General features: G+C 42.2%; 1 protein-coding gene across 5 annotated transcripts in view; it reads right to left on the minus strand.

The window, feature by feature from the left end:
• The window catches only part of LOC306926922 (uncharacterized protein), a 50,145-nt gene extending 44,983 nt beyond the window's left edge, over positions 1 to 5,162 (minus strand). For 4 of the 5 annotated variants that reach the window (XR_013790455.1, XM_079506430.1, XM_079506431.1 and 1 more), the window contains exons 1-2: positions 5,022 to 5,162; positions 3,870 to 3,986 (exon numbers count right to left, since the gene is read on the minus strand). Coding sequence is in view for 3 of the 5 variants with exons in the window: in XM_079506430.1 (XP_079362556.1) it covers positions 3,870 to 3,921 (52 nt within the window). In the remaining 2 variants the exon portion in view is untranslated. The remainder of the gene's footprint in view (positions 1 to 3,869; positions 3,987 to 5,021) is intronic. The other variant, XR_013790454.1, reaches the window with a different exon arrangement.
• Positions 5,163 to 13,062: the final 7,900 nt, after the last annotated feature.

The following is a 13,062-nucleotide window of genomic DNA, read 5'->3' on the forward strand; positions in this document are numbered from 1 at the left end:
GACAGAACGGCCTCCCTTAGGAACGGGACTCAGCTGTTTGTAGGCTGGGGTGGGAATGCGAAAGGGAAGACTGTTACTAAGGCCAGGCTGTCACAGTGGATTGTGGAGGCCATTGCGTTGGCCTATTCCAGTGCGGAGGTCCTTCCACCTATAGGTTTGAGAGCACACTCCACACGGAGTGTTGCAGCATCCTGGGCACTCTGTGAGGGCGCTTCAGTGCAGGATGTGTGTACGGCGGCGAGCTGGTCCTCGCCGTCGACCTTCGCTAGATTCTATAACTTGGACGTTACGGAGCCATCAGTAGTCCTGCAAGTTGCTACGGAGTGTTGGGGACCGCTCGTAGGAGTCCTCTAGTTCTCTGCCTCAGGGAGTCAGTGTCAGCTAGTGGACCTTAGGCCTAGGATAATTAGGCGTGGAGCATATAAGGCAGCCTAGGACTGTCGGCTCCTTAGATAGGGACGGGACCATCGGGTCGGGGAGCCGATTGGTCAATTATCTATTACCTATTATCCTTGACCTGTGGGGGCGTGGCCTGCGTCGGTGACGTAGGCAGTCCCAGGGACTATGGAGGAATTGTGTTTTCAGTGATAAGGAAGGGAGTTCATGAGGTCTCCCAAATGCGAAAATGTGAAGCGCAATATTTATTTAACCCATTTTGGGCGGGAACCCCTTTTGGTGTTAGCATTATGTTATGCTTTAGCTATTGAAAAATAGCAGATCAACAAGCTCATAGCGCGCCACCGAGTGGCGCGCTACGAGCTTGTAGGTCTGCTATTTTTTAAAGAACGACTGCCATAGAAACATAGCTTTTTCAGAAAACTGTCAGGATGTAGAAGACATTTTTAGAATCTGATCTCAGGTCAAAATGGGTTAATATTATATGATATAACCGTGGTTATATAAATAGATATAAGCGGGCATTTCCGCCAAGTTACCCTTCTTGCTTGACAACCGGCAGAAGGAGAAATTCCACGAATAACGCACATGCGCAGATACGTGGCTTTGTACCCAGGGAGCCGGGCACGTACTACGTCATGACGCACAGACCCACATGCGCAGATACGTGGCTTTGTACCCGGGCAGCCGGGCACGTACTACGTCATGACGCACAGACCCACATGCGCAGATACGTGGCTTTGTACCCGGGCAGCCGGGCACGTACTACGTCATGACGCACAGACCCATTTATCATAATAATATAAGACATGTGAGTGTTTGAGAATACTTCTGTTCAGCGTCCAAGATTGAACGCCTCCCAATTGCAAAAATTCTCGCTTATATCTAATACTTTAGCTTATTGAAAAAATAGCAGATCTACAAGCTCATAGCGTGGCACCGAGTGTCGCGCTACGAGCTTGTAGATCTGCTCTTTTTTATAAATCGTGAAAATGTGGCACGAATCTTTGAATATATATTCTTTCAGAGCGAATGTTTTATTTCAAATCTATGCTTCTGGGGGGTTCCTGGAACAACATATTTTCAGATGGGCGTTGGTGGCCGATTACATATAATATTTGGGGCTCCTTGACATGAAAAAGGTTGAGCACCACTGACATAGAAACATAGGTTTTTCAGAAAACTGTTAGGATTTAGAAGCCTATTTTTGAGGGGCGCTATACAGGTTTAATGTTTGTTTTTAGTTAAATTTTTGTTTTAAAAGCGCCATTGACAATGAAGGGAAAATTTACATCATCTTGTCCCTAACACATGCCATTAACAAAAAGTTTGTTTTGACACCGTTTGTTTTACATCACCATTACATCACCAAATATGGTAAGATGATAAGAGCGCCCCTCACTTCACACGGGTGTGATTCTTTTTCTTTTTTTTTTTTAAGTTATCGGCCTCAGGTCTTAATGGGTTAACTTGTTCTCGACTCTCCGCTGCTCTTCCGTGGGTTGATGATGAGGCAATAATAGGCATGCAGTCAGTCTATCTATAGTGCATTACACCAATTCATCCACCAGAGGGCAGCGACAACTGTTCTTCTGGCTGGCATGATTACTGCTATGCTGGCAGCTTCCGTATCTTCATTTTTTTACGGTCTATGGCCCTCATTTATCAATTGAGTGTAAAATCTGCCCCACATTCGAGTGTAGGTTTCGTAGTACACCCACGTCGGGTCGGCATTTACAAAGTGATCGCAGACAGCTGATCCTTCCTAATTTCATTCCTAGCAGTAATAAATGTGACGGCTGAAATCAATCTGGCACGCCCTATGAAATCAAGCCTCGCCCTCGTTTTTGCGTCATGAACAACTGCAATACGACCTGGAAACCATGGATACAGGAAAAACTTGCTGCCCGCCTCACCCCCCTCTCTCATACACACACACACACACACACACACACACACACACACACACACACACACACACACACACACACACACACACACACACACACACACACACACACACACACACACACACACACACACACACACGCACACGCGCAACTTGCAAGCCCAACTAACTGGTGTGTATCTTAAATAAATAAAGAACGAACACATGCATGAATTAAATAAAGCTGTAGGCCTCCTACCCTGTCTGTTTCCCTCTCACCTCGCTTGCCTTTCTGTCATGTCCACGCACGCACGCATGCACGCACGCACCTCAAGGCTACATGACACATCGCATCGCCATGAATGGAATACGTTTGTAGGCCTATAATAATTTTACCCATTCGTGCGCAGTGCACGGAGAAGGCGATCAGTGCTGTGATAAGTCCTGTGGGTGAGTGATAGGCTACCATGTCGTCAAGGCAGTCATAATCAACGTTTATGGAGTGATTTGATCATTGATGAACGAATCATAAACATATGGATGAAGGTTTGCATGTGTGCTTGTATGTGCTGGGCTGGCGACGCACGCCGCGACCCCGTCCTCCCGACCCCCAAAAATGATCTCGCTTTTATCTGAACTGTCAAAGCGCTTATTTAAATGGTGAATGATTAAGCCCCTTACGCCTATAGCCTGCTACAATTGCAAATAGGCAAGCTGTATGATTGTCATTGTCACTTGGAAATAAAGGCGTGCAGTCCATGTGCCTTTAAAAAAAAAAATAATATCACAGTGATTCTATAGGCATCTGATGTCATGCTCATGCCGCATGCGATGCGCTCCCAAATGATCTCACAAGTGCGCTCGCATAACAAGGCCAGTAAAGCACTGTTTGATTAAGCACAAACTAATACATTGTAAACATGTTATATTGTTTTTAATTGCGCGATTTTAATTACTTGTAAAGTTGGAAATCTCTCTTTTTCTTTTTTTTACATGTATATACATACAGTTTTATATTAACATTTTAGGAGTGAAAACATATGTTTAGATGCCTGTGACAGCGTGTCAGCAGTTCAGACAATGCTGCTCCGCTGTTCTACGACAGAAAAACAGGTGAGGACAAAGCGTACGACAGCTCCCGACCAGACGTGATTTTTGTCCTGGCTCAAGTTCAAATTCATGCTTTGGCGCAAATCGTAAATGCCGCCATATTTTGGCGTACGCACGGTTGATAAATGATTCATGATTCATATATTCTAAACTGTAACTCAGTTACGGTATGGCAATATGACATAACAATAAACAATCAACAACTACTACCAACACCACAAAGCTGCATGTCTTCTGTAGAAAAGCAAAAACTAAAAAGAAAAATCCAAAGAAATATTAAAAAAACAATATTAGCGGATAATCACATTTTAATTTACAGTGTCTTATAGTGTTTTGATATTCGAATATTCTATTTATGCCCTAATTATAGATACCCCAGCCCTACATGCATGCACACAGACCTGCCACCTGCAAAGCAAATACTGTATATATCCACCAAGGAAGCTGTACATCTGTCTTTTCATTTATCTTTTACCTCTTATTTGGTCCTCATTCATTGCTGAACTGTCCGTCTGGCAGGATGACATCAGTTTGAAGAGACTGCAAGGTCTGGATATCCTGATTGACAGTCGATGTGCAGTGGCCTCGCGTCCTGTTGGGATAGCAGGAAAGAAAAAAAGATATGTCAAACCCAACCTTGACATCAGATTATTCACAGTATCCGTGCAAGCAGTGTTGCCAGGTCTGCTTATTGTTAATGACTTTGGGCTTGCTTTTTCAGTTAATTATGTTGTTTGTTGGCGGGGAAGGGGGGCAAGTGCAACTACAAAGTGTTTCCAAAGTGTAGTTGCTTACACGCAGTTAACTATGAAATCGCGCATTTCCCGTCAGTGTGTGTCACGATGCCTCCTTACATGGTCACGAGTCGTGACATCACACCTCCATATATGGTCACGCCTCGTGACACGTCACGCCACCAGATATGGCCATCTCCATATATGAAGATCACGACACTGACCTAATCTAACCCTGGATAACCATACATGGAGAAGACTGGATCATCACCTAGATCTGCATAAATGGAGTTGACGTGTTTTGACATTCCATATGTTGATCCTCCCCACCTGTATCCTCGCCCAGCAGTCTGACGTCACTCAGGCAGATGCGTGCACGCGACCTCGCTCAGCAGTCTGCCGTCACTCTGGCGGATCGCTTTACTGAAAGCGAGCGCTTCCAAAGTCCAACAATAAGAAACAAATCACCTGCAAGGAATTTCGTGTTTTTTGTTTTTTTTACACCTCTCCCGTAGGCCTATTTGTAAGGAATAAGCACTCCAGTGAACAGCATTTATCCATTTAGATAATTTGTTAGTGTTAATAACTGTGTACATGTTAATACAAATACACAGAAACATAATTTGTGTTTAAATACTTAATGTATTGTTTATTGTGTGCAAATTCAGCGTTTTTGTTTACTTTAGCGGGTACTTTTATTCTGAAGAGCTCGGCCACCGGAAGTCTTATCCTAGGTAGCTTATCCTAGCTCACTGTACACTGGTGGCTTGGCCTGGAGGCCCGACGCCGCTATAGCAAGGCAACGTTAGCATGCATATAGCCCGATGCTAGCGCACGAGACTAATACCGTACAATGATAGTGTTACAGACTAGTATGCAACAAAGACGCTTACCTGAAAGACTACATCATACAAACATATTCCAAAGAAGGAAGTTCGGTGACGTATTATCAAAGTAATTATACAGTAGAAGTGTTCGCTCGGTTTAGGACGTGGCTGTAGCTCTGTCTCTGTCGCAGTGAATGCTGAGACAAAGGGGGGAGTGGACGTTCGTTGGCCTGACAGAGCCATAATAGAGTAAGACAGAGTTGCGACATTGAGGGGGCAGAAAACAGCCTGGTCACGTGGGTTCATGTACTCGCGTGAGCCCATAGACTGACTCCAATGCATTCCTTAAACTGCCGGTTGTCCCTTTTCAATATAAGTCTATGTAGAAGAGCCGGCTTCCCACACATTATTGAAGAAGAATAACTAAATTCACACCGCAAATTCATAATTCACCTTCAGCGATGGCCATTTGGTTTAAAATGTTAAAAAGTAAAATGGTATTTAAGTGTAAGTGTAAGTATATGTGCCGATATATATATATATATATATATATATATATATATATATATATTATAGTTGAAGCCATTCTGAAAAAACACTGTAAACACTGACTGAATTTGAATGAGCAATGCTTGTTCATTAAAAAATAAATCCCATTCCCTTTTACATGCATTTTTGTGCTCTCAGTATTTCACATTCAAGTAATGCTGTCGATCCTAACAGAAAGACAAACAATACAGTTGCACTTGCAGAAAAGTGTGTGTGTGTGTGTGTGTGTGTGTGTGTGTGTGTGTGTGTGTGTGTGTGTGTGTGTGTGTGTGTGTGTGTGTGTGGTGTGTGTGTGTGTGTGTGTGTGTGTGTGTCTCTCAGGTTGGATTAAAATTGTAAAAAGTATTAGTTTTAAGATACTTCTTCCACTTGTAGCATAAATGTATAGATTAAAGTGTGAAAATGATCTAAAAAAATAATAAAAAAAATAAGTATATCGGAAATGAAATAAGGTTTAAGAAACCTTCAATTACAGCTATAGTGTTTATTGGCATTCCCATTTACAACGTTAATGTCTATATAAATGTTCAGATTTCAAATATAAAGTGCTCACCCCAGAGCCACGGATGAAACTATTATATATAAATGCACCATTTATCATTTACTCTTGCATCAGTGGCATAGTACCTGTATGATTGACAGTTTGCAGAATTACAGTACATTTCAAGCACAAACTCAATACAAAGACACTTGTTTACAAGAGGGTCCACCATGTTCAATTCATCAAAACATTTAGAGACGTACAAATAGACACTTCTATATAGTCAACGATGAGTACAACCTCTGCGGTGGAGCCTCTTGTAAACAAGTGTAATGCTTTATGGTGTCGTCCACTCACAGTTAACAGTTTTTTGTAATGAGTTGTGCTTGAAATGTACTGTAATTCTGCAAACTGTTAATAAATATTTCCAATCAATCAATCAATGCTAATGATTGTGTTTTTGTTTCTTCTTTTGCTTGGAAAGTGTATTTGTGCCATCTAGTGGCTGCAGAGAGGATTGCAGTATAAAGCAGCTAGGAATCTGTCAGCGTGATCATACAGCGCAGTTTAAGTGAGAAGTGTAACTTTGCTCTGTTTTCAATCATTACAGTGTGTACGTGCGTGCGTAGAAGGGCTGTACGCTGGCAGAGAATTGTTCAATACAAGGATACTGGTGCTGTTACCCCATGGGCACATTTGAGCCGACAGCCTCGGACAGAAGAAGCTGTGTTTTACGTCATTTCCGAGTTTTTAGACAGCTGGTGGATGGAAAGAAGCTCCACCCCCGCAGCAGTAAGGAGAGCGTTTCCGGGAATCTGTCCGTCGCGCCAGTCATGCAGCCGCGGAGGTGGAGCTTCTTTTCCATCCACCAGCTGTCTAAAAACTCGGAAATGACATAAAACACAGCTTCTTCTGTCCGCGGCTGTCGGCTCAAGTCTGCCCATGCTGTTACCAGGACCAGTCCAACGATATTGAACACTGTGACTTTTGACCTCCGACCTTCGGGGGTCAATGTCAACTTGGGAACAAGCGAACAACCCATCAATTAAATGTGTCCCAAGGACATTTTATTAATGTATTTATTTATTTGACAGGGACAAAGCTCATTAATCAATCAACATGTCAGTTTTCACATCAATGTAAATGGGCCAGAGTTAGCCAAAGCTAAATTTCATCTGTAGTCCCTCTTAAAAAATGCCAGCACACAACAACATATGCTTTGATGCCATGTGTGCATATGTGCAGGCACCCAACACTATATCCATACAAAACACAGTACAGTACAGTACAGTACAGTACAGTACAGTACAGTACAGTACAGTACAGTACAGTACAGTACAGTACAGTACAGGAACAGATAAACATGGTACAGGGGACAGAACAACTGCAAAGTGAAGTGAAAAATGACACCGGTGATAAATACTAAATAGTGCTGATTTGTTCAATAACAACTGATTTGTTCAATAACAACTGGAAATGTCTATTTTCTTCTTCTTTTGTTGTTGTTGTATTTTTCATTTATAAATCCATGGATGGAAGGTCTAAATGGGTTAAAAAGAAAAAGAATCACACCGTGTGAAGTGAGGGGCGCTTTACCAACCCTTATCATGTTACATCATCGCGATATCATAACAACATAATGTCGATTTGCTCAGTGACAGACAAAACAAACATTAAACCCATTGAGACCACTCCGGGGACCCCCCCGGTGACCCCCACATGGTAACTCTGTCATTTCCGGCACCCTGGGCACTTTCCTGCGGGTCTGGAACTTCCGGGGACCCCCACCACCCCCACACGGAGTTGCACCACTCACTTCACACAGGTGTGATTTTGTCTAGGAAAGACAAACAATAAACCTGTCTAAAGGAGGGGCTAGCGCCCCTCAAACAGGAGCACACTGTAGTTGCCTCACTGTTTTTAGGGCCCTAAACAAACAGTCCATAGACTTGGCTGGCACCCTGATCCCCGAGTCGTTGCGTTTGTGACTTGTGAGCGGCCGTGTGCCACTCGACTGCATCAATGATCCAATGCCATGATGTGTTCAGCTTGTCTGGTTGATTGTGTGTTGCCCGATCGATCAGCAGCATATCTTTGTCTTTGTGACTAAATGTAGCCTGGCTACTACATTTGCAAACAGTGCTGTTGAGTGTTGAGTCTGTTGACCAGGTTACGTTGCTACATTGTCCACGTAACATTTGTGGGTTAGGGTTAGGGTTGCAACAAGAGCCAATGCCAATATTCTACATTAATATTATAACTTTTTAAAGACAGATTAATTGACAACAATGCAGCCGCGGGTGCAATGGGGCATCATCACTGTGCTGCCTGCTGAATGAATAATAGTCTAAACTAGAACTGCACTCTGTCGAGTGCCTACTTGCTTGTTGTTGTGCGCAAGCAGAGCGCGCAAATACTGTCGTCCGCTACGAACTTTCAAATCTCAGCCTCTTTCAATATTGAATTATTAGGTTTAGCTATGTGCTACGTACCTAGTTTTTGGAGGTAAAAACATTTTGAAGTATGGTAAAAGCTTCTATCTATAAAATAAATAGTCCCATCGATTTAGAAGTGTCCAGGGTATAACTGGCTCTCAATGGTGACGTAATAATGATATGTTAACTGACGATAGACAGCTGATGCTGAGCCATCCATATATGATGAATTAAAAGGCACCCAGCCCTACTTGACTACATCCTTTGCCACGTATTGTACAAATATAGAGCTTTTCACCTGTATGAGTAAAGGGTTTCTCCCCTATACGAGTCCTCATGTTTGCAATTGATCCATTAGACTACACCCTTTGCCACAAAATGTATATGTAAAGGGTTTTTCACCTATGAGTCGTGTTTGCAGTTCATCATTTCGAGTACACCCTTTGTACATTCAAAGGGTTTTGGTATGAGTCGTGTGTTCTTAGACGACACATTTGACCATAACTTTTGACACATGTCACAAGTTGAGAGCTTATTCAATTCAATTCAAACTTTATTAGCGGACTCGGGTCCATACACAATGTACAAAGGAATATACATAAAAGAAACACAACAGGCACTAAAAAGTCATTAAAATGTAAAATAGTACAAAACACAAGCATTTCAACCATTTCACCCTTAGTCTGGATGTATAGCGTGAACAGCTCATAGTGGGGTTTGAGAGTGCCACAACTATGCCGTTTTCAGATACATCCAGACGTTGCATGAACTTGAACATTACATTTCTTAAAAGTGCAAATGAGAAGGTGCATCCTATTATATCTCTGCTGTCAGGAATAAACCACCTATGTCCAAAATGTTCATTTATCATAAAAATAAAAATATATTTTCTTTCAGGAAATGAAGAAAACCATATATTTTGAAGATAAAGCAACACTGCCTCATCAAAGTTGGTGTTGTGACTATATAACTTGAAAACTTTGCATACTAGATTTCTTATAAGATGACCAGTGGTGGGCAGTATAAAGCGGTGTGCAATATGCCTTACATAATGACACATTCACTTTTGTTGAACAATGACTACATTTATAGGCAGTAGTGTTTGCTTGAGCAAACAACTTACAACATTGTCCATAATTATCATCATCAGTCTTCTGGTTTTCCGCAGGTATGAGTCCTCATATGCATTTTTAGTTGATCCTTTCGACTACACCCTTTGCCACAAACTGTACATGTAAAGGGGTTTTCACCTGTATGAGTCCTTATATGCTTTTTTAGATCACCCTGATTATTACAGCCCTTACCACAAACTGTACAAGTAAAGGGGGTTTCCCCTGTATGAATCATCATGTGCCCTTTTAGTTGACCAAGTTTCACTACAGCCTTTGCCACAAACTGTACATGTAAAAGGCTTTTCACCTGTATGAGTCATGTTTTTCTTAGATTACTTGTGTTTGCCACCTGTATGAGTCATCATATGTGATTTTAGATTACTTGTGTTTGCACAGCATTTACCACATACTGTACAAGAAAAGGGCTTATCTCCTGTATGAGTCCTCATGTGCCTTTTGAGTTGACCCTTTTCACTACAGCCTTTGCCACATACCGTACACGTAAAGGGCCTTTCACCTGTATGAGTCATCATGTGTGATTTTAGATGACTTTTTTGACTACAGCCTTTGCCACAAACTGTACAAGAAAAGGGCTTATCTCCTGTGTGAGTCCTCATGTGTCTTTTCAGTTCACTCTTTTGACCACAGCCTTTACCACATACTGTACAAGAAAAGGGCTTATCTCCTGTATGAGTCAGCATGTGTGCTTTTAGATGACCTTTTTGACTACAGCCTTTGCCACAAACTGTACAAACATAGGGTTTCTCCCCTGTATGACTCCTCATGTGCATTTCTAGCTGAGCGTTTACAATAAAGCCTTTGCTACAAACTGTACATGTGAAACGCTTGTCAACTGTACGAGTCATCCTATGGGTTTTTTGATCACTTGTGTTTGCACAAGTACTCATGTGGTATTTTAGGTGAATTGAGTTTACACAGCCTTTACCACATACTGTACAATGAAAGGGCTTTTCCCGTTTACGATTCATATGAGTCTTCATGTGTCTTGCTAGATCCCAACAGCCTTTGCCACATTCTGTACATGTAAAGGGCTTTTCACCTGTATGACTCATCATGTGTGCTTTTAGATGACCTTTTTGACTACAGCCTTTGCCACAAACTGTACATGTAAAGGGCTTTTCACCTGTATGACTCATCATGTGTTGTTTTAGATAAGCTAATTTACTACAGCCTTTGCCACAGACAGTACAAGCATATGGTTCATCAGATTCAGAACAGTGTGACGAGAGGGGCAGGTCAATATCCATTGGTTGTGATGGTACCCAGGACTCTATGTAAGCTTTTGTTTTCATGTGTTCAGTTGAGCTACTGGCTAGAGGCTCTGCCTCTGTGTTGTTATCACCTTCTTCTTCTTCTTCTTCTTCTTCTTCACTGTCATCTGTGTCAGTTTCAGAACAGTATGAAGAGAGGGGCTGGTCGATATGTTTGGGGTGTGATGATACCCAGGACTCTATGTAAGCTTGTGTTTTCATGTGTTCAGCTGAGGTACTGGCTAGAGGCTCTGTCTCTGTGTTTTCGTCTTCTTCACTTTTCACTGCTAGAAATGTCAACATTGACCCACCAGCCTCTTCTGGTCCTAGTAGTAGCTCCTCTTGTTCCTCTTTAATCTGTGGAGGTTGTGGTTCCTCCTGGACCAGACTGGAGCTCCTCTCCTCTTCAGGGGAAACCTCCTCTTTACACACAGGGAGGTGCAGGAAGTCTAGGAGAAAAAAAGGAAACACGAGAAAAAGGAAATGTTTAAGTTATAAATGTTTTATTGTCCATGCAGTGTAGCGTTACCTCTGTCTGAATTAAATTCACATTTGTCTTAAAAATTGGAATTTAATAATAGATTATTAATTAATTGACTGCCACCCGTGATTCAGTCTAATGTCCCTCATGCTGCCTGTAGCAGCAAATTAACCGGAAGCAAAATCGCCTATACCTAATGTCGCGATCGTAACTTTAAAAGTAATCAGAAGCGTTAATATCATAACCGCGAGGCAGTGCAGATTGTTGACGGGCGCTAGCCCCTCATATGCACAGCTTTGTGCGTCTGTGTGTTTGTACCACGGAATGTGATTTCATTGGCTGAAAGTGCCTGTAAACAGGAAGCAGGCCTATTTTTGAATTAGGTGTACAAGCAATATTGTGTATTCAAAATTTGTCAGACCACAGAATAATGTTATAACACTCCCAGCCTAATTAGAAAATTTTAAAAAATGCTTTCAAAGTCATGAAAAATAAATATGTTTTGGAGAGCTGTATGGTGTGTGGGCACTGATGGCAGTGAACTATTTATTCTAGCCAGAAGATGGCAATGCACTAGTCCACTGGTTCCCAAACTGTGGTGCATGCACCCCTTGTGGTGCGCAACATGCCTTCTAGGGGGTGCGCAACATGAAAAGGCTAATGGTGGTGCTATGGTTTTATTTGAAATATGTTAACATATTATGCCAACATATGGCAAGTATATGCAGAATATAGCCTATGCTGCACATATATTCCATATTCAGGCTCATATGTGCATATATGTGGATATATAGGGAATATATGTCTCTATATAGCTTATGCCATTTTTATCACACATGGAAATAAAAATTGCATAAGCTATATAGAGACATATATTCCCTATATATCCTGGAGGTAACAGGGGGTGCGTGGCCAAAAACTGGAGATGGCGGTGCACTCCAGGGTATCGCATCAGAAAACTGCTGTACAATGAAATAATATCCCATCTACGTCAGTTTAGTGCCTACAAAAGAGAGAGGTTTAGTGCCTACAAAACACCCTGCTCTCTGCAGGAAATGCCCAAACAAGGAATTAGCTCTTTAAAGCCACTTTGTGTGATCATAAGAGCACTTCCTACGAGTGTGAAGTGAGGGGCGACGTTCTGTTCAATCACCTCAATCTGCGACTCAATTCCGAGAAGAAAAACAAAACACGGCCAAAGATCACGATTATAATGGAAGTGGATTGCGGGGAGATAATTCATTGGCAGGAAGCTAATATACCCGGGACCCAGGCCCGGGACCCAGGCCCTGGACTACACCCCACAGGGGAGGGCCGAGAAACACCTGGAGACGTTCCACTCTCCAAGACCTAAAGGACATTGGAATGAGCTGGCAGGAAGCAAAAGCCCAGGCCCAGAAGAGAGTGAGATGGAGAGCTCTGGTGGACGCCCTATGCCCTTCGACGGATTAAAGAGGATTAAGTCAAGTAAGTAAGTAAGTAATATAAGGTAGATATAAGAGAAGCTATTCTGAATAAACAAAAACCCAACAGACGTCAAAGAGGTCTTCGGCAGGAAATTAGTTAAAACAAATTACACCCGTGTGAAGTGAAGGGCGATCTTATAATCGTACATCATCATGACGTAAAATAGACACTGCCTTTTTGGGCTCAGACACTATGACGTAAAATTCTCCATTCATTGTCAATGGTAATTTTGTTTAAGACAAAGTTTGTGGACGGTAACTAAAGGCTGGATGTAGGAGGGGCTAGCGTCCCTCAAAAATGACAAACACCAG

Source organism: Electrona antarctica, assembly GCF_951216825.1.
Source record: "Electrona antarctica genome assembly, chromosome: 7".
Classification (NCBI taxonomy): Eukaryota; Metazoa; Chordata; class Actinopteri; order Myctophiformes; family Myctophidae; genus Electrona; species Electrona antarctica.